The sequence below is a fragment of the Gopherus flavomarginatus genome, chromosome 1 (genome assembly GCF_025201925.1).
Source record: "Gopherus flavomarginatus isolate rGopFla2 chromosome 1, rGopFla2.mat.asm, whole genome shotgun sequence".
In the NCBI taxonomy this organism is placed as follows: domain Eukaryota; kingdom Metazoa; phylum Chordata; order Testudines; family Testudinidae; genus Gopherus; species Gopherus flavomarginatus.
Genome location: NC_066617.1, coordinates 198,031,274 through 198,054,685, shown reverse-complemented (window position 1 = coordinate 198,054,685; position 23,412 = coordinate 198,031,274). Strand labels below are relative to the sequence as shown.

At 42.6% G+C, this 23,412-nt stretch overlaps 1 protein-coding gene across 1 annotated transcript in view; it reads left to right on the top strand.

Annotated features, from left to right (window-relative positions):
* The first annotated feature begins 3,743 nt into the window (after positions 1-3,743).
* The window catches only part of ADAMTS5 (ADAM metallopeptidase with thrombospondin type 1 motif 5), a 51,297-nt gene continuing 31,628 nt past the window's right edge, over positions 3,744-23,412 (top strand). Inside the window, exons 1-2 of the mRNA XM_050957463.1 lie at positions 3,744-5,315; positions 17,390-17,522. Coding sequence (XP_050813420.1) covers positions 4,278-5,315; positions 17,390-17,522 — 1,171 coding nt within the window. The 5' untranslated portion in view covers positions 3,744-4,277. The remainder of the gene's footprint in view (positions 5,316-17,389; positions 17,523-23,412) is intronic.

Genomic DNA, 23,412 nt, shown 5'->3' with positions numbered 1-23,412 from the left:
TGGATTCTCCATCACTGACAATTTTTAAATCAAGATGGGATTTTTTTCAAAGGAAATGTCCTAGGAATTATTTTTGGAGAAGTTCTATGGCCCATAATACACAGAAGGTCAGACTAGATTATCACAGTGGTCTCTTCTGAGCTTGGAATCTCTGAAACTAAACATCTAAATGTCCTCTCAAGAAATACAGGCAGTATTGTTCAATGATAGAAGAAAATACCTTAATGCTGGGATTTGTTACTTCATGGTGAAATATCTTCCATGCAGCAAAACTCCTTTAATTAGAAATCCCATGCTACTGGTACAAGTTTATCAGAAGGATTCTGAGCTTTTTCTTGGTCAACAGACAAAGGGTGAGATACAACCTTGATATATGCAGCTTCTGCTGCTCTGTAGTCAATATGCCTGGGTCTGTTTAAACCAGTGCTGAAATTGGTCTAAAGTATTTAACTACTTAAGTTGTGCTTTAGATCTAATTGAGGATTTGTGGTCTTGTATCTTTCAGTTGGGAAAGGTCAGTCCTGTGATTTCCAGGTCAGAACTGTTTGACAAGGATTAGTGCTATCCACAACTTGAGATGTGCTACCAGGCTCTCTAGTTCAAAGGGAATACTATGAGAGTAAAAGGGGCTAAGAAAGTAAAATATAGAGGAAAAGAAAACTATCTTAAGTAATTTACAGAGACTTGAAAATTCTGAGAATAGAAGGCATAATTGAACTAGCTTTCAGTTATCATAGTGCTGAATTATTACAATTCTGAAATGTAAATTGTAGAGCTTGCCAATACTATTTCTATGGAATAGTATGTTATAAACCTGAGTCTGTCTTAAGAATTTAGATCCTTTCTGGGGGAAATGGTGTCTTCTATATGCTAAAATTTGGTGGAGTTTCTCTAGCTATAGGACAATCAAGGGCAACTGAATGGATAAGCAATAACACAAAACAATCTGAATAATCATTTTTAACATTTTTCTCTTTTTCCTGGGCTATAATAAGGCAGCTGGAATTATATCATAATGTGAAAGAACATTACATTGGTCCTCAGTTCTGTATTTCCTTTGAGAATTCACACTATTAATAAGAGTTCTGCATTGGTTATTCAAGCAACTTTTTTATCATCCATCTCGTCATTAGCCCATCTCTCAAAGGTACTTTGAGGGTTCAGACCAGTGCTAAATATGTACCAAGGGCCCATTCCAGCTCCTACTAAAGTAAATATAAAAATATTTCATTGAGGGTGACTAGGCCTACCCATGACTAAAAATCACTGATGCAAGATGTTTGAAAAAGGGAAGGAAGGAAATTGTGAATATTTTCTCAAAATCTTCCTCTATTCCTCCCCTTTTTTAATGTCAAAAATTGTAAACATTTCTGTCAGTTTTGTGGCTGGTTAAATTGAAAGGTGGGAAAACCATGAAAATGTTGACTTTTCATAAAATTACAAAATTCAGAAAGTACTGACTAGTTCTGGCAAGTAGCTCAAGAAACTTCAAATGATGAGCCATTCCTGAAGGATAATGTATATAGCTCTGCAAATCCACAGATTTCCACTTTATATCCACTGATCTTGGCATCCGCGGATGTGGATATCAGCGGATCAGATGTGGATACAAGTTTTGTGTCCATGTAGGGCTCTAATAATGTAGCTTACCTTCATAGCCAACAATTTGATGCTCGCAAATTACTGCAACAGGGAATAAGTAGCACCAGGTCTCCAAGAAATTAACTACTGAATCCAAGTACTAATATCTCCAGGAAAACGAAGGGTTGCATAGAGAAATGAACAGCGGCAAACTTTCATTTGTGCACTCTCATCCTGCCATAATCATTGAATGATATAATTTAAGACTAGGGATATGTCAATAATATTACTTAGCACTTATATGGCAATATTTGTGTTCTAAATGGTTTACAAATGTTAACTTGTGTTCTAGATGGTTATTTAAAGAAGTATTCTATTCTTTAAGGAGTTTCCAGGAATGCTGTATTCAAACCCTAATCTGACATTCTTTTAATTGCCTGATAATATGGTCCTGATCCTGCAAGAATTTACACATGTGCTTAAATATAATTCCTGTGAGTAGTTCCATTAACTTTCATGGACTATTTGAAGGACATAAAGTTAAACACCTGTGTGAGATGGCACCTAGATGTCCTAACCTGCAAAGACTGGAAAGCTAAGTAGCATGGGCTCTTGGAACCTGATGCAATCTGTTCTTTTCTGGAGAACCTCAAAGGACACACAGAAATGCATCATACTAGACTTCTTTGCTTCAAGCAACAATTTATCTTTGAGTTACTGCAAACGAATGTGATTTGACCTTCTCTCAGGTAGGTGAATGGGAACAGCAAAAGCAATGCCCTCCTATGTCTGTGTGCCCTCCTTTTCTTCAAGTGGAGCAGGTTAGATGAACATCCATGAGGAATGGTCAAGGTGTACTTAATCCTGCTTCAACAAAGGGAGGTGGACTAGATGACCTCTTGAGGTCCTTTCCAATTGTAATTTTCTATAATTCACTGAGGGCTGCCTTATAGTGATTCTTTCTCCCTTCTCAGGAGCTGTTGTACTGTTTATCAGACAATTCACCTTGGCTGGGTATGGATGGCTTTACATGTTGTGATCAGATGAAAAGTAAATTGTCAGTTAATTCAGATATCCTCCCTTTGTGGTGTCTCTGCTGGAGCACAAGGACTAGGGCGGAGGGTAGAGGGATTAATGTGTGTGTGGAAGTGGATGGATGATCTACATATCTGAAAGCATTCCAAAGGTTATAGTAAGAGTTAACTCTTCCCCACCCTCTCTCCTCCTTGGGAATTGAGGGAAATTACAGCCCACCCAGACTAAATAACAGTTTGCTTGAAATAATGACAGGCGTGTGTGCAGAAGAATCACAGTCATACAAAGGGAGGACATTTTTTGCATTTTCTTCTGACTGGGTAAATGTGGCAGCTCCTGTCCAGAGAAGAGAGGCATGAATCTCCCCAACTTCCCCACGCACCAGACTCTTTAAAGTCGAATGTCATGGAAAACCTCCTGCAGCGATCTGCGTCCTTGCAGTAAATACAGGAAGCAGAAAGTCACTGTAAAACACCGGCTTGCTAATTCTTTTTCCCGTTAAACAGAGCAACTCATCCTTTTTGCTGGTTGCACAACCCCAGCCAAGTGGGATATCATGTGCTTTACAACCCTCTGCGGAAAGGATCACTTCTAAAAGCCCCAACAACTTCCTATCACATTTTTAAAAAAGGCATAAATCTGTCTCATCCACTTAAAAAGATACACAAATAACAAGAAGGTAGAGAAGGAACCTTGCGGGACATGAGGTAAGCAAAGCTTAGTCAACCCCGATCAGTTGTGAAATATCAAACAGACCCAGGCGACACTGTGGCTTTAAATGATTCAAAGGAAATCTTGTGTTGTTCTTAAACAAACATTTTCTCCCAGTCTCTCTCTCCTCCCCTCGCTCCTTCCTCTCTCTCCTGCCTTCCTGTCTCAGTCCCTCTCTCTCCTTTTCTCCTCCCCCCTCAGTCCCTCTCTCTTTCTCCCCCCCCCCCCACCCCACAGTTTCTCTCTGTGTCTGATTAAATGAGAAGGAAGTGTGGGAGTGGTGGTTTTGAAGCTCTCCCTTTAAGAGGCAGCCTGCAGTGACGAATTGTTGAAATTGCCATTGCAGGATGGCATTCCGCTATAAATTCATTGTTCCACCTCCTCTCATCTTCACATTTCTCTCCCTTCTCCTCTTGTTCACATCGACAGACTGGGGATAACAACCAGCATTAGAAAGGGAGAAGTTGTTTTACAAAATCCAGGACATTTTTTTTACCATCTCACCGGAGACGATCGAGCCTTTTTTGGCGTATGTTTCTTCTCCTCTCTTCAAACAAAAGGGGGCAAAGGAAGAAAAGGCACTAGCTTCTGAAAGTGCCGATCTGTATCGGATCCCCCTGCCTCTGTTGAGGAGGAGGATGCAGTGACTACAAGAGAGAGGTAGAAGAAGAGTGGAAAGTGCTCAAACTTCTCCGCTCGCCGGGTGTGAGCCTCACTTGTTTGCCGCCTGTTCAGCAGCTGTTTCAGGATTGTGGTGTTCTCCTTCCATGTGCTCCTGACTCTTCCCTGCAGAGAAACGCAAAGTTCACACGCGAGCTGCCTTTGTTGACATTTTTTTCTTCCTCCCACTCACACTTGCTTCAACCTTGGGAGGATTTTTTTCCCCTCTGAAGCTCCTCCGTTGATCTCCACCGGGTGATTTTTTTTTCTTTTTTTTTAGAGAGACAAATATGGTCCTGAAGTTTGTTTCCCTGCTGCTGGCTGCGGAGTTGCACTTTGCTGCTGCCAAGACCGGAGCTCCAACAGCAACAACAGCAGCACCTGCTTATGATAAAACCCAGCCGCCTCCCGGAGCAGCAGCAGCAGCATCCCCTCGCGCTGGCCGCCAGCAGCTGCCCCGGACCAGCGGCCTGGTGCAGAACATTGACCAGATCTACTCCGGGGGCGGCAAGGTGGGCTACCTCCTCTACGCGGGGGGCAGCAGGTTCCTCTTGGATCTGGAGAGGGACGAGCTGGTGGGTCCGCAGACCCCTGTGCAGCATCCCCGCGGCTGGGCTCACTGCTATTACCGGGGCACGGTGGACGGCAGCTCCCAGTCCCTGGCCGTATTTAACCTTTGCGGGGGGCTGGATGGCTACTTCGCGGTCAAACACGCCCGCTACACGGTGAAGCCCTTGCTCCGGGCCAAGGGGGCGGCCCCGCGGCGGGTCTATGGGCCCGGCTCCGCCCTGATCCCGCACCTCTTCCTCAAGGACCATTTCAGCTTCGAGACGGTGCCTTCGCGCCCCAGCTGCGAGACGCGCGGCTCCGGCCAGTTCCCGCCGCTGGAAGGCAAAGGCGGGCTGCGGGGGGGGCAGGAGCGCCCCGCCCAGCCCCAGTGGGCCCCCAGGGCAGCAATAGCCCCGGGGCCCTTTGCCCCGCCCGGCGCCGGGCGCAGGAGCAGGCGCTCCATCTCCAGAGCCCGCCAGGTGGAGCTGCTGCTGGTGGCTGATGGCTCCATGGCCAAGAAGTACGGCAAGGGCCTGCAGCACTACCTGCTGACCCTGGCCACCATCGCCTCCCGGCTCTACGGGCACGCCAGCATCGAGAACCCCATCCGGCTGGCCGTGGTGAAGGTGGTGGTGCTGGGCGACAAGGAGAAGGGGCTGGAGGTCAACAAGAATGCAGCCACCACACTGAAGAACTTCTGCAAGTGGCAGCACCAGCACAATCCGCTGGAGGACGAGCATGAGGAGCACTACGATGCCGCCATCCTCTTCACCCGGGAGGTAGGTCACCTGAGGCCCTGGCACCCCTTGCCCAGCCTATCCAGGGCTCAGCACAATGCGGCAACAGCAACCAGGGACAGTGGTCTCTAGAGTCCTAGATTCCAAGGCCAGACGGGACCGTTGCGATCATCTAGTCTGACCTCCTGTATAGCACAGGCTAGAGAATGTCCCCACAATAATTCCTAGAGCATAGCTTTTAGAAAAACACCCAATCTGGATTTCAAAATTGTCTGTGATGGAGAAGCCTCCATGGCACTTGGTCAGTTGTTCCAGTGGTTAATTACCCTCCTTTTCTTCCTCCACCATTGTTTCCCTTTCTTTGACAGCCCCTTTGCAGTCCTCCAGTCTGCAGGGTAGGTGCCTGACTCTCACTTCTGCTGGTATGTAGGTCACTACTCTGGACAGCAAGGAGGCTGATTGCAAACCCAAGTTGTGTGGGATCCTACTGTCATTTCCTAACCAGTTGCTTAGTTGACAGCACAACAGAATCATTATGATTTTTTAAAAAAATAACCCCTCCACACCTTATAAGTGGTCTACTAAACCGAGGTATAATGAGTGCAGGTGCTTTGCAAGTTTCTCTGGCACATGTGCCGATGCACTGCCTCTCTGGCTTGCAGCTCCCCATGTTTATTCCAGGGTTGAGCCACTCTTGAATAGAGACTGCAGGTGTTTAGGGCTGGTGTTAATTTGTATGATCTGCACTCCGGACTATTAGAGACTAGACCTAGATCAGCAAATTCATCTCCACTTGAGATATTACATTGCTGTCGTAGTCTGTTTCACATGTCCTTGTTAACAGTAGTGCATCTTTCTTCATTTGCGTATAGTCACAGGAAAGAACTGACAACACCCATTGGATCAAATTAATCCAAGAATGAATATGTCCCACTGAGATTAGGAAAACAGAATGAATTGGTAAATAACACCTTCAGGAGCACATGACTTCCCTGCTTAGCTTCTGTAATTTAACATGGTATTCCCAGCGGGACAGAAAAATGGCACTAGGCCTAGAGGAATACAGAATTTGTGGTACAAGACTAGGACTTAAATATAAGACACATAAACAAAGCCACACTAACTCAGTGCAACTCAGTTTGTGGAGGAGCATGTAGTACCTTGCTATCCATATAGTAAACAATTGGTCTTTTAATCAATTAAAGGCCCAATACTGCAATTCTCATCCATGCAAAATTCTTCATCAGTGCCATAATTGCATTGCCATACATAGTTAAGGGCTATGTTAAGTTAAGGGCTCCTCTGGACATGTGGTATAGTTTATGCAATAATCTATTGTAAGAATATCCCTTTCAGTTATATTTTTTCTTTCCTCAGTAAGAAAATAATAAAAAACTGCAGGACTTTCTGTTAGTTTGAATTCTCTTGCTTTGCTACATCACAGGAGGCTGCCAAAAAGGATGCTTTGGATGGTTTCTGGAAGGAGGTGCTCAAGAGGAAAGGGGAAGAAAAAAGCCTGGCTTACTTTTATAGCCGTAAATACTTGAAATATTACGTGCCATCTCTGTCATCCGAAACTTGTACAGCAGGTGCTTTCTTGTGGCAGTTCAAACCCATCCATTCTGTTTGTTAAAAGCTATATCAGATCTCATTTTAAAACAGTCACCTTGCTAATTACAATCTGAAGGAGAGGAAGCTACCTTGATTGTGTCAGACTGTTCTTGTTTGTGACTAGATATCAATACTGAATAGCGATTCTGGGCCAAATTCTGTCACTCTTACATTTCTCTGTAAGTACTCCTGTCGATTTCAATGGGACGAACTGTGCTTCATGCAAATAAGGATGGCAGATTGTGATCCTCAACTTTGAGATGATCACTAATGACTGGACTGCATTGCATAATATCTTATTCTGTGAGTTAGGCTTCAAAGGGACTAAGGGTGGTAGAATCTGATCCTAAACATCTATTTTAGATGAAAATTTCACAGAAAAGAGCAAAATATCTCAATTTCTGCAGTCTCAGTTTGATTTTAGTGATTACAGTAATAACATTCGTATGACACATTAGCCTTCATATGGAAAAATAGTTTTCACTGTTACCAAACAAGCGGAAATATGTTCCAAGAAAAATCACTGGCTGCGGTTTGCTTGGTAGTATATGTTTTTTGACACAATTAATTATTTGACATATCCTCAGTTGACGTAAATCAGCATAGCTCAATTCAACTTAATGAATTGCTTCACTGCTTTACATCAGCTGAGGAGCTGGCCCTGTATTTTAAACTCATGGAGGTTGCATCAGACGTATATTTGACTTAATGAAAAAAAAAACAAGTATTTTCTTACTATGTGCATTCCTGGACTGGTTTTGAAGGGAACGTGCTGAGATCCATACCACTTTCATTTCATAGTTGGAAGGTTCAAAATGAATCTCAGATCTCAGAATGTAAACATGAAAAAGGATTAAAGGATCAACAAGTGGAAGAGATACAGCTCTTAGAAAATAGGTTTTTTTAACCTCAAAGAAAGATTTCCCCTACACTCAGAGTTTTGTTTTTCAGTGAGAAGAAGCAGCAGTTGGCATGAGGATCCAACTTTTACAACTGTGTTTTGAATCTATGAAGTAGGTTGCTTAGCAACTAGACGCCAAGCTATGGCTCCATGTTTTCATGGGCTCTGAATGCTGCTGTGCTAAGTGTTTGTACATCCAGATGTCTTCTTCTAAATGGCTTGTTTTTCAGGCATGGAGCAAATGTGTGAAATACATTTTCCGTCTGTTTATTAGCCAAGGCAACCTTAAACTTTGTGTCTATGTGTCAACAGAATAATATTGGCAATTCATTTATCAAACTACCACATTTTAGAAACTTTAAGTAACTCATTATGCATCATGAGTGTGTACATTAAGCATGCATATTACTAGATAGCTCTCCAGCATAACACTTACCTTGATTCTGGAAGGACTCTCGTAACAAAACTCACATTACACACAGTAAAATATTTTAAAGACACTCTGATAAACTGGCTATCGGGAAGTTTAGACTTGAAATTAGACGAAGGTTTCTAACCATCAAAGGAGTGAAGTTCTGGAACAACTTTCCAAGGGGAGTAGTGGGGGAAAAAGGCATATTTGGCTTCAAGACGAAGCTTGATAAGTTTATGGAGGGGATGATATAATGGGATAGCCTAATTTTGGCAATTAATTCGTCTTTGACTACTAGTGGTAAATACGCCCAATGGCTTGTGATGAGACGTTGGATGGGAGGGGATCAGAGTTACTACAGAGAATTCTTTCCTGGGTGTCTGGCTGGTGAGTCTTGCCCACATGCTCAGGGTTTAGCTGATGGCCATATTTGGGGTCAGGAAGCAATTTTCCTGCAGGGCAGATTGGGAGAAGCCCTGGGGGGTTTTCGCCTTCCTCTGCAGCGTGGGGCACGGGTCAGTTGCTGGAAGATTCTCTGCACCTTGAAGTCTTTAAATCATGATTTGAGGACTTCGGTGGCTCAGACACAGGTTTGATACAGAGTGGGTGGTTGAGATTCTGTGGCCTGCATTCAGTGGCGGCTCCAGGCACCAGCGCTCCAAGCGCGTGCCTGGGGGGGGGCAAGCTACGGGAGACACCCTGCCGGTCCCTATGAAGGCGGTCCCTTTGGCAGCTTGCCTGTGAGAGGTCCCTGGTCCTGCAGATTTGGCGACAATTCGACGACGGGTATGCCGAAGGCACGGGACCAGCGGACCTTCCGCAGGCATGCTGCCGAATCCGTGAGACCAGGGACCACCCACAGACACCGCCAAAGGCGGCAAAAAAGCTAGAGCCACCCCTGCCTGCATTGTGGAGGACTTCAGACTAGATGATCATAATGGTCCCTTCTGACCTTAAAGTCTATGATTCTGTGATTGATCTTGCTTGAATGTGGAAGTGCTTTCAAAGTCCTTTCCCTTGTTCTTGTTTTCCTTTCACTTTGTTTTTTAAAGACAAATCAACACGTAAATGTTCATAGTACTGAATGCACCGAGGGCTTTCCCTCAGTGTAGAATTACTGCCAGTAATTATGTTGTTAGTTTTTAAATTACAGGTAGTGCCTGTGCAATCTGTTTTTAAGCAGAACTACTGAGTCCTGATTTAGAAAAAGCAATTGACCTTTATGATTCAATGATAGGTGATCTGTTATCTGTATTTAATTTGATAAGTGCTTCAAAATGAGCCATGCTGCATAACACAAGAGGTCAGTATATAATTTGCAAGGGACCCAGGTTTAACTCTAGCTAATATAGACAAATGGCCAGGCTTTGAAAGGTATATAGACACCTAGTGGGATTTTCAAAAGCACCTAGACACCAAATACCCATGAGCATTTAAAACTCTGGCCCAAAATTTTAAGTGAAAATTCTTCTTAACCTGGATCCACAGTATGCATTGATATCAACAAGTGCTTCTCCTGAGTAAGGATTACAAAATCAGACCCATTAGTTTCAATTAATTCTAACTCTTGTATGACAAATTCAATGATTTGCTCCTCTGTTATCAACGTTATGGAAAAGTGTTATAGAATTTAATAGAGGTGAAATTTTAAAATCACTAGGTTCTTTAGAAATGAGATAGGGTTCTACAGATATTATTTCAAAGCTTACACAATTTCATAAAGAAAAATATTCTTTCTGTACACCTGGTTCTGCCACTGCTGCTCACTATGAGAGAACCAGGCCCTGTAGGGTATTTGAATTCTATAGAATGGTTAAAAAAATCTAATATAAAGGTGATAATTTTCCATTAAATTCTGTAAGACGTTTCATTAGGGCAGATAAACACATTCTCCATAGATCTGTTATTGTCTTTTTTTACTTTGTGACTGGGTCTCTAACTATGGTTCTAAATTTCTGGGCCAAATTCACCCTTCATGTAAGTGAATGCACTCTAGTGGAGTTACACCAAGGATGAATTTAGTCTGTTTTTCTTAAATCTCTTTTGTTTATGTCTAGTGCTTAGACTCTGGAAGCTATTTATTTGCTGTATTGACACTGCTTATTGACACTATTTGTCACAGCACAAACACATGAGTGATGTAGCTTCCCAACTGTACTTGAACCAATACCATTGTTTTCTTGGGTTAAGTCTTCTCAGCAAGTACCCAATAAAATCAGGCCAGATTAACGAGTGTGAACTTGCACAGCACTGTCTGCCCCTTTAAGGGCTTACAGAGTCAGGGAGCAGCAAGCCCTGGCCTAAGGAGAATCCATCAGGCAGGTGTTAGGAACCAGCTGATACAGCCAAGCAGCAGCTTTAATGACTGGATCTGATTCCCAGCTGGGACCCAGATCTGTGAGTGGAGGGGACATGAGAGACAAACACTTTCCTGAGCAGCAGTGGAAGACTACAACAGGGCAGGAAGGCTCTGTGGTCCCCTGTGAGGCTAAGAGAGGGCCTTGATCTCCTTGGGTGGTAGAGGACCTGCAGTACCAGTCCAGTTCAGGACTATCACTTTCATTTCTTATCACTATTTTTTGCCTTTGTGGGGCAGAGGAATAAAAGAGCCTGTGCTGAAAGCTAAAACAGAGTTAAGTGTGGCTGATTGTTTTTTCCCAGACTGATAGATGGGCCAACCATCTTATAGCCCCCATCTCAGGAGGGCCTCGACCATCAAAGACCCCTCCCTGCAAAACCTGATTGATTCTGTGAGCCTCCGCTCCGGGTCACAATAACACTCACTCAGATTTGGCCAGGCATGATGGGGCAAACCTGTGTGAGTGGCGCTGTACACTGTCCTTTGGGCCTTTCACTTCTCCCACAACCACCAAACCAAACAGAGGTTTTGCTGCATGCCTCCTTCTGCCCCAAAAATTCGACCATTCTCCCACCCCCAGTTGAGACTCTCTCTTCAAGGAGATAGCATTGTTAAGAGTTTACAGGTGGGGAATGGCACAGTGAAGTTTTGACTAGGGCGGCAATTGTCTTCTATGTCACATGATCTATGTAGTTTAAGGATGGGGCAATTTCCATAATGCACAGGGTCCCAAAATTATTTAATCTGGGCCTATGTAAAATTCCCCCAACCTATATCATTCATGACCTAAGCTAAACTTGAATGCAAACTTCCAGAGGAGAACTACTGAAAACATCTGGACAAAATCCCATTCTCTTTCTTTCCTTTCATTCCACCTTGAATCAAGTGAAAACTAAAATAGATACTTCTCACAACAAATACAGGCAACCAGAACATGAAAAGTCTTTCTTAAATACTGGTCAGCATAGTCAAGGATAGTATCGTCATGCCTGGCTCTAACAAAAAAGTTCACATTAGAGCCAGAGGCCACAGTCCTGCCCTTTTCCACATAGCAATTATATGGGTCCTGCTTATGTGATTTAGTTTAACTATCAAGCTGACAGTGCTGTTAAAATTTAACAGCAAGCATTGGATTATCTCAGCTCAATGGATGATAATTTCATTGAGTGGAGAACGTGCTTTCTTTGGCTCTCATTATTTATTTATTTTTCTTTTTTTTAACCATCTCATCCAAATTACTATCCTTTGTTAATAAGCCAGAGGTCACTCTGTCATTGTGCCAATTGCCAGCAGTATATCTACATAGGTTTTTGATGTTGAATGTCCAGTGTAACTGATCCTTATTACACTAAGCAATTACAACATTTGCTGTCACTCTTACTTGCAGAGTGGTTCCATTGACCTTATATAAATATAATATGTTTTGTGTAGGAAATGTCATTGGGGAAAATAATATGTGGCAATTTTGTGTGTGTAAGTAGATGTGAGCAAACCATTGCAATATTTCACAATATTTGTGTTGACTTCCTCCCCCACAAAAAAGCTAGGCCTAACACAGTTATGCACAGATTTCTAGTTATCTGCCAGATTACCAATTTGGTAGCCCAAGGCACTTTTTTTCTGGCATGTCCAGAAAGCTCTTTCAAATGCTTTTAAACAGTTTTTACAGTTCTAACATGCCAAAGATGTTACACTATGAAGAATTAAGTGTGTTTGCTAAAACTGAAGAGCAAGGTTTATGAATGGAAGAAGTGTGGGGAAATGTTAAACTTCTTTCTCAAAGTATATCTAGCTAGAGCTTAAGACACTACTTAATGTCAGGGTTCAAAATTTGCATCTGTTACAGATCAGTTTATTCCAGTTCTCAGATGTACAACTAGAATTAAAGATTTTCAAGTGAAATTAAGTACTAGACTCAGTAGGGACACTTCACACTTGTCTTCATTCACAACAATGCCACGTGTAGGTGGTAAAAGATTAGACTTTCTTGATGCACTTCAAGAGTGCCAAGAACATTTGGCCTTTAACGAACTGTCTAATTAACTACTGATCTTACGATGCACAGGTCATTGTTCCTAAATCATTTCTTTGCCAGGCATTTAGGATTACCATCTATTGTCTCCTGTACAGCGAATGCATTTCCTATTGATGCATCATTTTAAAACTACTGCAATCTAGATCAAAGGGCAGACTGAATTCTTTTTTTAGAAACAGCAAGAAATGTTTATTCTTGAAAGTTTCCACCATTATTTGGAGATAATTAAGTGAGCTAAAGGTCAGATGAAATTAAACAGTTATGAATGGATATCGAACCCTTTAAATGAAAACCACGCATTATGTGGAAATAATGCTTGAAAACTAACTAGTTGCTTAGTGCTTTTGAAGCAGTTTGAAAAATTGAGCAAGCCTGCAGATTTATTAGGTTACATCATTACATCAGGATCTGATTTTAAGCAAGAATACTCTTCAGGTGCAATAAAAACCTCCAATATACTCCCAGCAATCTTACTTTAGGAGCAACTTTAGGAGCATCTGAGGTTGCAACTGACACTTCCCAGGGAAGCTAAGAATGTTATTGATACTTACAAAACTAACCATCAATAGTCAATGGGACCACTGAGGTGTATACATCAGGACAAAATTTGTCCTAAAAGCTTTAATCCTCATAAGTATAAACAGGCTAGGTTCTTAATAATATAGTCCAAATCTTTGCTATTGAAAAAGACCAGGCAACTAGGGAATGGGTAGCGAGTTGAGGTAAAGAGTATGAAAGCAATGTAATTGCAGAACAGTTTCTTCAGAATCATCACTTGGTAGGATTAAAAAATGCATAGTGTACATTATACAGAATCACAGTAAAAGGGCAAGTCTGAGCAGCCATGGAGATGCAGGGGAAAGGAAACGTAATTGAGATCATGAGCTGAGAACAGCCTGGAAATGCATATCTAAAAGTCTACCTAAGTTAATGTTGATAATGATAGCATTAACTTAAGTAAAAAAAAATGCATCTATCCGCAGTTACCCAGGATTGAAAAACAAGATAAACCACTCTTGGCAGTATGTAAATCTGAATCTCCAAAACCAGGCCAACGCAAGTTTGACTCTAGTTACAGCCATTGTAAAAGAACAACCCCCAGCTGCACTCTTCCAATAATCTCTCTACACCAAGAAGCTAACACCAGATGGCAATTCCAATCCCCACACCACAGGTCCTCCTTTACCCCTGCCCCTCCAACCTCTCCTCTCATGCCCAACTCTCTACCAGAATTCATTGACTGAGCCTGCAACGTATGCCACCCTTCTTCCACATTGCCTGGCACCTACTGCATCACAAGAATGGAGGCTTAGGTGACCCAAATGACCAGCATTTTTTCCACCACCAAATACTGGCTCCATGGGTCTGCTCTCGACATCCCCCTTCATCCCTTCTTCTTTTTCCCATATAGGGGTTTATGATCACATGCCTCATTCTCTCCCTAAGAGGGAACAAACACCCTTCCTACTAGCATGATATCTTAGGAACACCATGGCTATGGCATTTTCAGAGTAAATGATCTCCTCCGTTGGGATTTTCCGGTTGTGACCACTAACTAATGCAACTCATCGGGGACTCAAATCACCTTATGTGAAATTCTGTAAAAATAGGAAAAAAGGTTAAAGAAATTATAGGGGACATCTTTCAAGCCTGTTTTATATTGGCTAAATTCAAATGTTACGAAGACGAGCACGGTAGTGACATTTGTTGATGAGCTGTTTGGGTATAGGTTTGACTTTGGCGTGTACAGCACTTTGGGCAACTACTAAAGATGAGAATACACATTTGGGCAGTGTTGCAAAATTGCTGCAAACCTGTCTGTTGTATGGTGACACACAGCATGCAGTCTGATGTGATGTCAGCAACGTGACCATATTAACAAAGCATTGCTGAATACAGATGCCCTGGCGTGTTAAAAACCACATGTATATATGTGAGACAAAAGGTTGGTGAGGTAATATCTTTTATTGGACCAACTACTGTATATGTAGCAGTCTTGACATTAATAGAATTAGTAAGGTGAAATCCCCATGCACCACCTTGGAAATGTAAGAGTAATACATATGTTCAGGCAGAATTCATTTAGTGAAGTATTGTAGTTAACATCTCTGTCATGAATCTACAAGCTTACAGAGGAAAATTCAGAAGTGAATCTAAGGGCTCTTCTACACACAAAGGTTATACTTCTTTAAATCTGCTGGTATAGTTAAAGCAGTACAGTGCCCCTAATGTGATAGCAGTTAAGTAGTATAAGGCACCTTTATACCAGTATCACAGCATCCACATTATGGGTTTTACTGATATTACTATTGTGGTAAAAAAATCACACCCCTTAACAAAATAGATATACTGATACAAAAGCTGTATGTAAAAGCAAGAGTAGCCAGATACAAAGTGCACCTTCCTGTCCCTCTCTCTGCATTTAAGCCGTAGCTTAGACTGCTCAAACTCCATCAAACTCCTTTACGGCTGGTCTGCACACAGCTTTTGTAATTGTCAGTAGCTTGATAGAAGTGGTGCATTTTAAATAGAGATTTGAAGGAAGGAAGAGAATCTGAATGATTTCAGAGAAAAAAGGTACCAAACAGAGAAATATAGTTGTGTCTTCAAATGGCACTTTCATCCAACCATGCTTAAGTGGTAGATGTACTGTGGAATAGGCATATTTTGGTATTTTCCCTTTAAGTCATCTGACCATCTCACAGGGTCTGTTAATTGCATTTTGCACATTACAGTATGCTAAACTTTCTGACAGATTTAGCAGTCCATACTATGTATATGTAAAATACATAAGGGCCTGATGTAAAGCCCACTGACATTTCAATGAGAGTCTTTCTGTTGATCTTTACATCAGGCCAAATATGTAAATACATGGCCACTGAATGTAACATTAATGCTACCATCTAAAAGCAGAAGCATTGGAAAAGTTAATCTTGGTTGTTAATTTTGTTGGTGAGAGAGCTCTGTGTAGCTTGAAAGCGTGTCTCTTTTACCAACAGAAGTTGGTCCAATGAAAGATATGACCTCACCCACCTTGTCTCTCTAATAGCCTGGGACCAACATGGCTACAGCCACACTGCATACAACATAGTTTTTAGATACTCTAAAGTACAGAAAGAAAGGTTCAGTGGTCAGGGCACTCACCTGGATTCAAATCCCTCCTCTGCCACAGACTTCCTGTGTGACCTTGGGCAAGTCAATGAGTTTCCCTGTGCCTCAGCTCCCCATCCATAAAATGGAGATAATAGCACTGGCCTTCCTCACAGGGATGTTGTGAGAATAAATACATTAAATAAATAATAAACATTAAAGCCTGTGATCTACTGATGAAAAATGAAAAGTATTATTAATTATAAGTACCATTAAGGCATAGGAATGCATAGTTTGTGGTTACAACAGGAGACTGCCAGTCAAGAAATGTGTTTTCATACCCAGCTCTCTCTAAGTCACCTTGGAAAAAAATCACTTATAATTCAGTTATCTCATCTGTAAAATGGTGATTAATAATACATGCTGTACCTATCTCCTATGTGTATTATTAGGTTTAATATTGCTGTGCCTCCCCAAAGAGCCAGACGTGACCCGGCCCTCGCCCCCTATCCGACCCCCCCCTGCTTCTCACCCCCTGACGGCCCCCCCGGGACTTCTGCCCCATCCAACCCCCCCATTCCCCATTCCCTGTCCCCTGACGAACCCCTGCACCATCCACCCCTCCCTGTCCCATGACCATCCCCAGATCGCCCGCCCCTGACTGCCCCCACCACCCCATCCAATCCCCTTTCTCATTCCTGACTGTCCCCCGAAACCCCTGCCCCATCCAATCACCCCTTCTCTCTGTCCCCTGACCACCCCCAGAGCCCTGCCCCTGACTGCCCCCTGCCATCCCATCAACCCCTCTTCTCTTTACTGACTGCCCCCCCGGGACCCCTGCCCCCATTCAACCAGTTCCCCACCCTCTGACCACCTCAACCCCTATCCACACATCCACCCCTGATCACCACCCTGAATTCCTCTACCTGTATCCAACCCCTCCTGCTCCCTGCCCCCTTACCACATTGCCTGGAGCACCAGTGGCTGGTGGCGCTACAGCCGTGCCGCTCAGAGCACCAGGACAGGCTGCCATGCCACCCAGCTGGAACCAGTCACGCCACAGGATCAGGTCACGGCTCTGCAGCTATGCTGCCTGGCAAGAACTTGCAGCTCTGCCACCCAGAGCATAGCACCAGTGGTGCAGTGAGCTGAGGCTGCGGTGGAGGAGAACAGTGGGGGAGGGCCCGGGGGCGAGCCTTCAGGGCCAGGAAATCAGGGGCCGGGTAGGAAGGTCCTGCGGGATGGATCTGGCCCACGGGCCGTAGTTTGCCCCCTTCTGTTTCAACTCCTAGTTTGGCCACCGACTTTCTGTGTGACCTCATTCTCTCTGTTCCACAGCTGTAGAATGAGGATTATACTTCTCCCACACCATCTTTATCTATTTCATCTATTTAGATTATAAAATCTTCTGTGCAGGGACTGTATCTTACTATGCGTATCATAATGTGACTCTGCTGTCAGGTACCATAGTAATTAATTACAAGTCTTATCTAACTCCCCTCAAAGTCAATGAAAAGTCTCCCATTGACTTTCATGGGGGTGAGATTGGGCCATCATGCTTTTAAACTGCACTGAGATCCTTAGATGACAGTCCAAAGTAGTAGCATTTTCTGGGTCCTGCTGTTTGCAATGGGTCAGTGACTCTACTTGTTGTTATCTGTGGGTTTAAAAATTTATTGGAATGACTTTTTTTTCCCTTTCTTGGCAGGATTTATGTGGGCATCATTCATGTGATACTCTGGGAATGGCAGACGTTGGGACTATATGCTCTCCTGAGCGCAGCTGTGCAGTGATTGAAGATGACGGCCTCCATGCAGCTTTTACAGTGGCTCACGAAATTGGTATGCAGTGCCTTTTCTGTTCCCTTGCCAAATCAAACACTTGTAACAGCTGCATTAGTAACCAAAATACTTCACAATTAAATCCAGATTTCCCCTGGTTCAGATGTACACTTGGGGATTAAAGCTGTATACATATGCACTTTGGGTCTAACTAATAAGAGATCAGAAGGCAAGTGAAGGCACACAGTAGGTGTTTCCTTTCTGACAATGTCATTTTAAATCAGTAATTGAAGTGAAAATTCAAGGACAGCTACTGTCCAAAAATGTCAGTACGTGTACCTTATGAGAAAGTATTGGCCCAGTCTATTATGGTTTATAGGCATCTAGTATACATACCATGAGAAGTAACTTACATTGCAGAATCACTTACTGGACCTTTCAGGAGCAATCGTTATGAACATTCACTCAGTAAGCTTTTTATTGTCTGCTGAGTGGGCTGAAATCAGCTTTCATGGAATGGGCAATGCTGATATTATTTTCACCCTATTAACATTCCAATTTTATGGTGAAATGCAATATTAAAATCAGTTCTGAAATAGCTGAAAATAGTATTTAGGTGTCAGAGACTTAGTCTCAAAAATCACTCAGCCATGTGTCAGCTGATCCTCAGCAGCAGGGCCGGCTCCAGGCCACAGCGTGCCAAGCGCGTGCTTGGAGCAGCATGCCATGGGGGACGCTCTGCCGGTTGCCGGGAGGGCGGCAGGCAGCTCCGGTGGAGCTCCCGTAGGAGTGCCTGCGGAGGGTCCGCTGGTCCCGTGGGTCCGGTGGAGCATCCGCAGGCATGCCTGCGGGAGGTCCACCAGAGCCGCGGGACCAGCGAGCTGCAGAGCGCCCCCCGCGGCGTGCCGCCGTGCTTGGGGCGGCGAAATTGCTAGAGCCAGCCCTGCTCAGCAGGCAATAATTTACATTAAAAATCCACTCTATGGCCTTCAGAAGGTGACATTTATAACTGCATTATAACTGCATTAATGACGGAGGAGAGGTTGCATACCTGTAAATTACATCTGGTATCATATATTCCTCGAGACAGATTGCTGACACCTTCATCAGTTTTAATTTACCAGTAGATCCCACACTATGTTTCAGCTCTTCACTTTGCTCAATCATTCACACTATCATGATTGCTGGAGATTTGTTTGTATAAAAACTGTTAGCTCTGCAGCATGAACCATAATGGAAATGGAAAACATAATTTTTTTAACATTCTTGGAAGGAAATAACAAGGCAAGAGACTTTCAGGCAGTGCCAACTTCTGAATTGCCTTGTACCTCATGCCAAACCAAAGTAAAGTTTGTTTTGGGAGTATCATTGCACTAGTTCAATTTTCAAATAGCTATCAGGTAGAGGAAAAGAGTCCTGTGTCTAATATCCTTAGGATGGCAATCAGAAGTCACTTGGGCTTTACTCATGGTTTTCATGTTAGTGGCTCTAGCCCCTCTACTAGACACCCTCAAATAAAGAGAAACTAACCTGGCACTCTTGCAATGACACAGTCGAATGAAACTGCAGATGGCTTGAGCTAAATCATTTGCTGTAGGAAAACCTATAAAATGATGTCAGAGTGGATCCTGATCCTGAAATTTCTTAAACAGGAGGTCTGGAATCATAATAGGAGATAAAGCCATTCTAAGTCACAAATTCAAAGCATTGGTAGATAGGTGCCACTATATGATAGTTATCATTGACCCAATAGGAAATGTGTTTGCTTAGTTCATTTCCCAGCAAGAAGAGTCCACATCACAAAACCCACCTTCAAAACTGGAGCTGACTGATTCCCTCCTTGATACCCTTAGTAGAATGGCCAAGGAATTAAAGAGCATATAGACTTTATTATCCTCTGACTTCTAGAGTTGACACCTCCTGCTAAAGGTTAACACACACTGGCAGAGAATGATGTGAAAGCTTGCACTGCTGCCACTCATACTAGATCTGTTCTGTGGATACTTTTCACCAGCAATAAATTCATTTAATTTTTTAAAATATCTTATACATTAAAGAGAAGAGAGGAGATGAATAAAAAGATGAATGAGTAATATGATGCCTTTAAACTCAATGAGAAGAAAATATAAACATGCTTGAATTATTTTTAGTGATTTGGAAGCAGATTTTTCTTTAAAAATCCCCCACCACTTTCTTACCTAGAGGTTTACCATGGACCTGTAAAAGCTATAATTTTAAATGTTAAAAAAGGCATGGATTGAAACTAGTGGATAAATAAGTACCCTACTGCACACAAAAACTCTAGTTCTAAGGTGTTTAATAGTCAGGTTTTCCTCACCATAAGATTTTAAGAAAGAGGGGGTGTTCAGTCACAGAATGGTCTTTTTGTGTGTGTGTGTGTGTGTGTGTGTGTGTTACCCAAAGCATGAGATGCTGGGAAGTGTGTGTGTGAATGAGAGACCCAAAGTGGAAGATACTGGGGAAAAACACACTAACATTGCTTAGTCTGGTACTTAGATGACAGTAAAGGTCAAGAAAAATAAAAGTGTGGTGGAACTACCTTGTCGTTAAAGTCTTTGGGAAAAACCCTGATGTGTCTAAGCTAGAGGCTGAATTCCTTCCTACCATACTGGAGTCTTATAGTTCCCTTTTTTTGCAGGAAGGGAGTGGCTTTAATTTTACAGTAACTTAGTTATTCAGTGGAATTCACCTCGCAAAGCAGAAAACACCCTCAGGACAGGGGTATTCTAAGTATTCCAAAACTAGCTGGTCTTTTCTATTAACAGGACTGGTTAAGCAAGCCAGCTAAGAAGCAAGTCAGAATAATTGTCTGCAGTTCTTTAAGGGATTTATGATGTGTTATAACATGAGAAACCAAATGTGATAACTAATTAATCTGATCCTGTGAATTGTTGTACACCCTTACTTGGCACTAAATTCAGCGGGATTTGAAGGCCTGGATTTGAAGGCTGGACCTTTTGTGGGATTGTGTCCTTTTTTAGGAAGGTCAACAAAATAAATGGAAATAAGGATCAAATCCACAGCAGTATGTGCAGCCCAAGTACACAGGCTGGGGTGAGTAAATGGATAGGGGGCCAGAAGAGGACTCATCTGCCTGCTGCAGCATGGAACCGCACTGGTTCTGCCACAGCAGGACTTCCACACCCACATACATGGGGTTTGGATTTACCCCTGAAAGAGAAAATAGGTGAATTTTGTTCAGTGGTTTTTGAAAGACCAGATATGAATGACTAGCAATGACTGGTGAAATCAACAGAGGACTATGAACATGAAAGCAGAAACAAACTAGTGGAGTCTTCAAATAACAAACATTCATAAAGCATTGGTTAGCAGACAGTAAGTTAGACTTGGAGAAGGTTTCGTAGCAGGGGACTCAGCAAAGTTGGGCTTCAGTTTTCTCCTACTTATACTGGTGTAAAACAGGAATAATGTAAATGAGCCCAGTGAAGTTAGAGTCACATAAAATGGGCGTATGGTGAAGGAGAATCAGGCACAACATTCTTCATGGTAAGGATGTGGCATCAAAAACAGTATTTATGGAAAAGACCTCCATACCTTTGAAGGTAATAATCCAGTTTCTGCCACGAGTAAAAGCAAGCAGCAGGTATGGGCTGTACTTTTAAAACATAATCTGTAAAGATGTTCAATCATTTGTGGTGAATATATATGTATTAATTTTCCTGTATTAAAATATGCATTGGATGTGTAGATGGGATGGTACTATTTATGTGATTGATAACACTTGCAACTGTAGAGATAGGTTAATTATAACCATAAACCCACAGGTTGCATACTAATATAAAACGGGTGGGACATCTCAGGTGTATTGGAAAGTATGAGGCCAAAGATCTAATGCCTTGAATAACACAAATAAGTCACCAGTAGTCACGTCCTGATTGTGATTTATATTTACCTTTCCGTTTTAAAAATAAAACAATTCTAGGAGTGGTTATGCAATGTATCGATCTTCCATGACAAATAGTTCCTAGTAGAAAAGTGAGCAAATACATGTAGAAAAAGGTTTGTAAATAACTTTTCCCTCTTACTTTGGATCTATTTTATTGGGTTCTGTTTCCTGACAGTTGCTACTTTTTTGTCCTTCCCCTTAAGGAAGGGTGATCCAGAGTTTAGGGCTCTAACTTGGGACTTAGAAGACATGAGTTAAATTCCCTGCTCTGCCACAGATTTCCTTTGTCACCTAAAGCAAGTCACTTAGTTTTCCCTGTGCCTCAGTTCCCCCACTTTAAAGTGGGAGTAAAAATACTTGCCACCTCACAGAGGATAAACACATCAAAAATTGTGATGTGCTTAGGCACCACAGTAGTGGGGACCATAGGAATGTGATAGCTAGATTTCATTGCTAACACTATGGAAGTCCCAGCTGTGCCCTGTTGAGATATGGTGCATGGGTGTGATGTCATTAAAAGACTCTAGCAGCCAATCAGAATGTGGCTTTTGACAGACTTTAGTAAGGCATTTGATACGGTCTCGCATGATATTCTTATCAATAAACTAGGCAAATACAACTTAGATGGGGCTACTATAAGGTGGGTGCATAACTGGTTGGATAACCATACTCAGAGAGTAGTTATTAATGGTTCCCAATCCTATTGGAAAGGTATAACAAGTGGGGTTCCACAGGGGTCTGTTTTGGGACCGGCTCTGTTCAATATCTTCATCAACAATTTAGATATTGGCATGGAAAGTACGCTTATTAAGTTTGCAGTTGTTACCAAACTGGGAGGGATTGCAACTGCTTTGGAGGATAGGGTCATAATTCAAAATGTTCTGGACAAATTGGAGAAATGGACTGAGGTAAACAGGATGAAGTTTAATAAAGACAAATGCAAAGTGCTCCACTTAGGAAGGAACAATCAGTTTCACACATACAGAATGGGAAGAGACTGTCTAGGAAGGAGTATGGCAGAAAAGGATCTAGGAGTTATAGTGGACCACAAGCTAAATATGAGCCAACAGTGTGATGCTGTTGCAAAAAATGCAAAACATGATTCTGGGATGCATTAACAGGTGTGTTGTGAGCAAGACACGAGAAGTCATTCTTCCGCTCTGCTCTGTGCTGGTTAGGCCTCAACTGGAGTATTGTGTCCAGGTCTGGGCACCACATTTCAAGAAAGATGTGGAGAAATTGGAGAGGGTCCAGAGAAGAGCAACAAGAATGATTAAAGGTGTTGAGAACGTGACCTATGAAGGAAGGCTGAAAGAATTGGGTTGTTTAGTTTGGAAAAGAGAAGACTGAGAGGGGACATGATAGCAGTTTTCAGGTATCTGAAAGGATGTCATCACGAGGAGGGAGAAAACTTGTTCACCTTAGCCTCTAAGGATAGAACAAGAAGCAATGGGCTTAAACTGCAGCAAGGGAGATTTAGGTTGGACATTAGGAAAAAGTTCCTAACTGTCAGGGTGGTTAAACGCTGGAATAAATTGCCTAGGGAGGTTGTGAAATCTCCATCTCTGGAGATATTTAAGAGTAGGTTAGATAAATGTCTATCCGGGATCGTCTAGACAGTATTTGGTCCTGCCATGAGGGCAGAGGACTGGACTCGATGACCCCTCGAGGTCCATTCTAGTCCTAGAATCTATGAATCTATGATCCAGAGTCGCCAGACGATAATTTTCAATATTACACTTGTCAATTTAGTAACCACTGGTTGTTGTTGTTGCTCTTTATATTACCACCGAATCTAAAATCCCCAGCTGATTTCAGGACCCCAATGTACTAGATTTTGTTCCTACACATAATTGGAGATAACCCCTGCCCCAGTGAGTTTACAGTCTAAAAAAATAAGACTGGCAAAGGCTAGGAGAAAGGACAATTGGGGATCTGAGGCAAACAAAGAACCAGTGATCTGCCCAAAGTTACAAAGAAACCCTGCAGCAGAGCCAGGAATCCAGGCTACATCACCTGCAT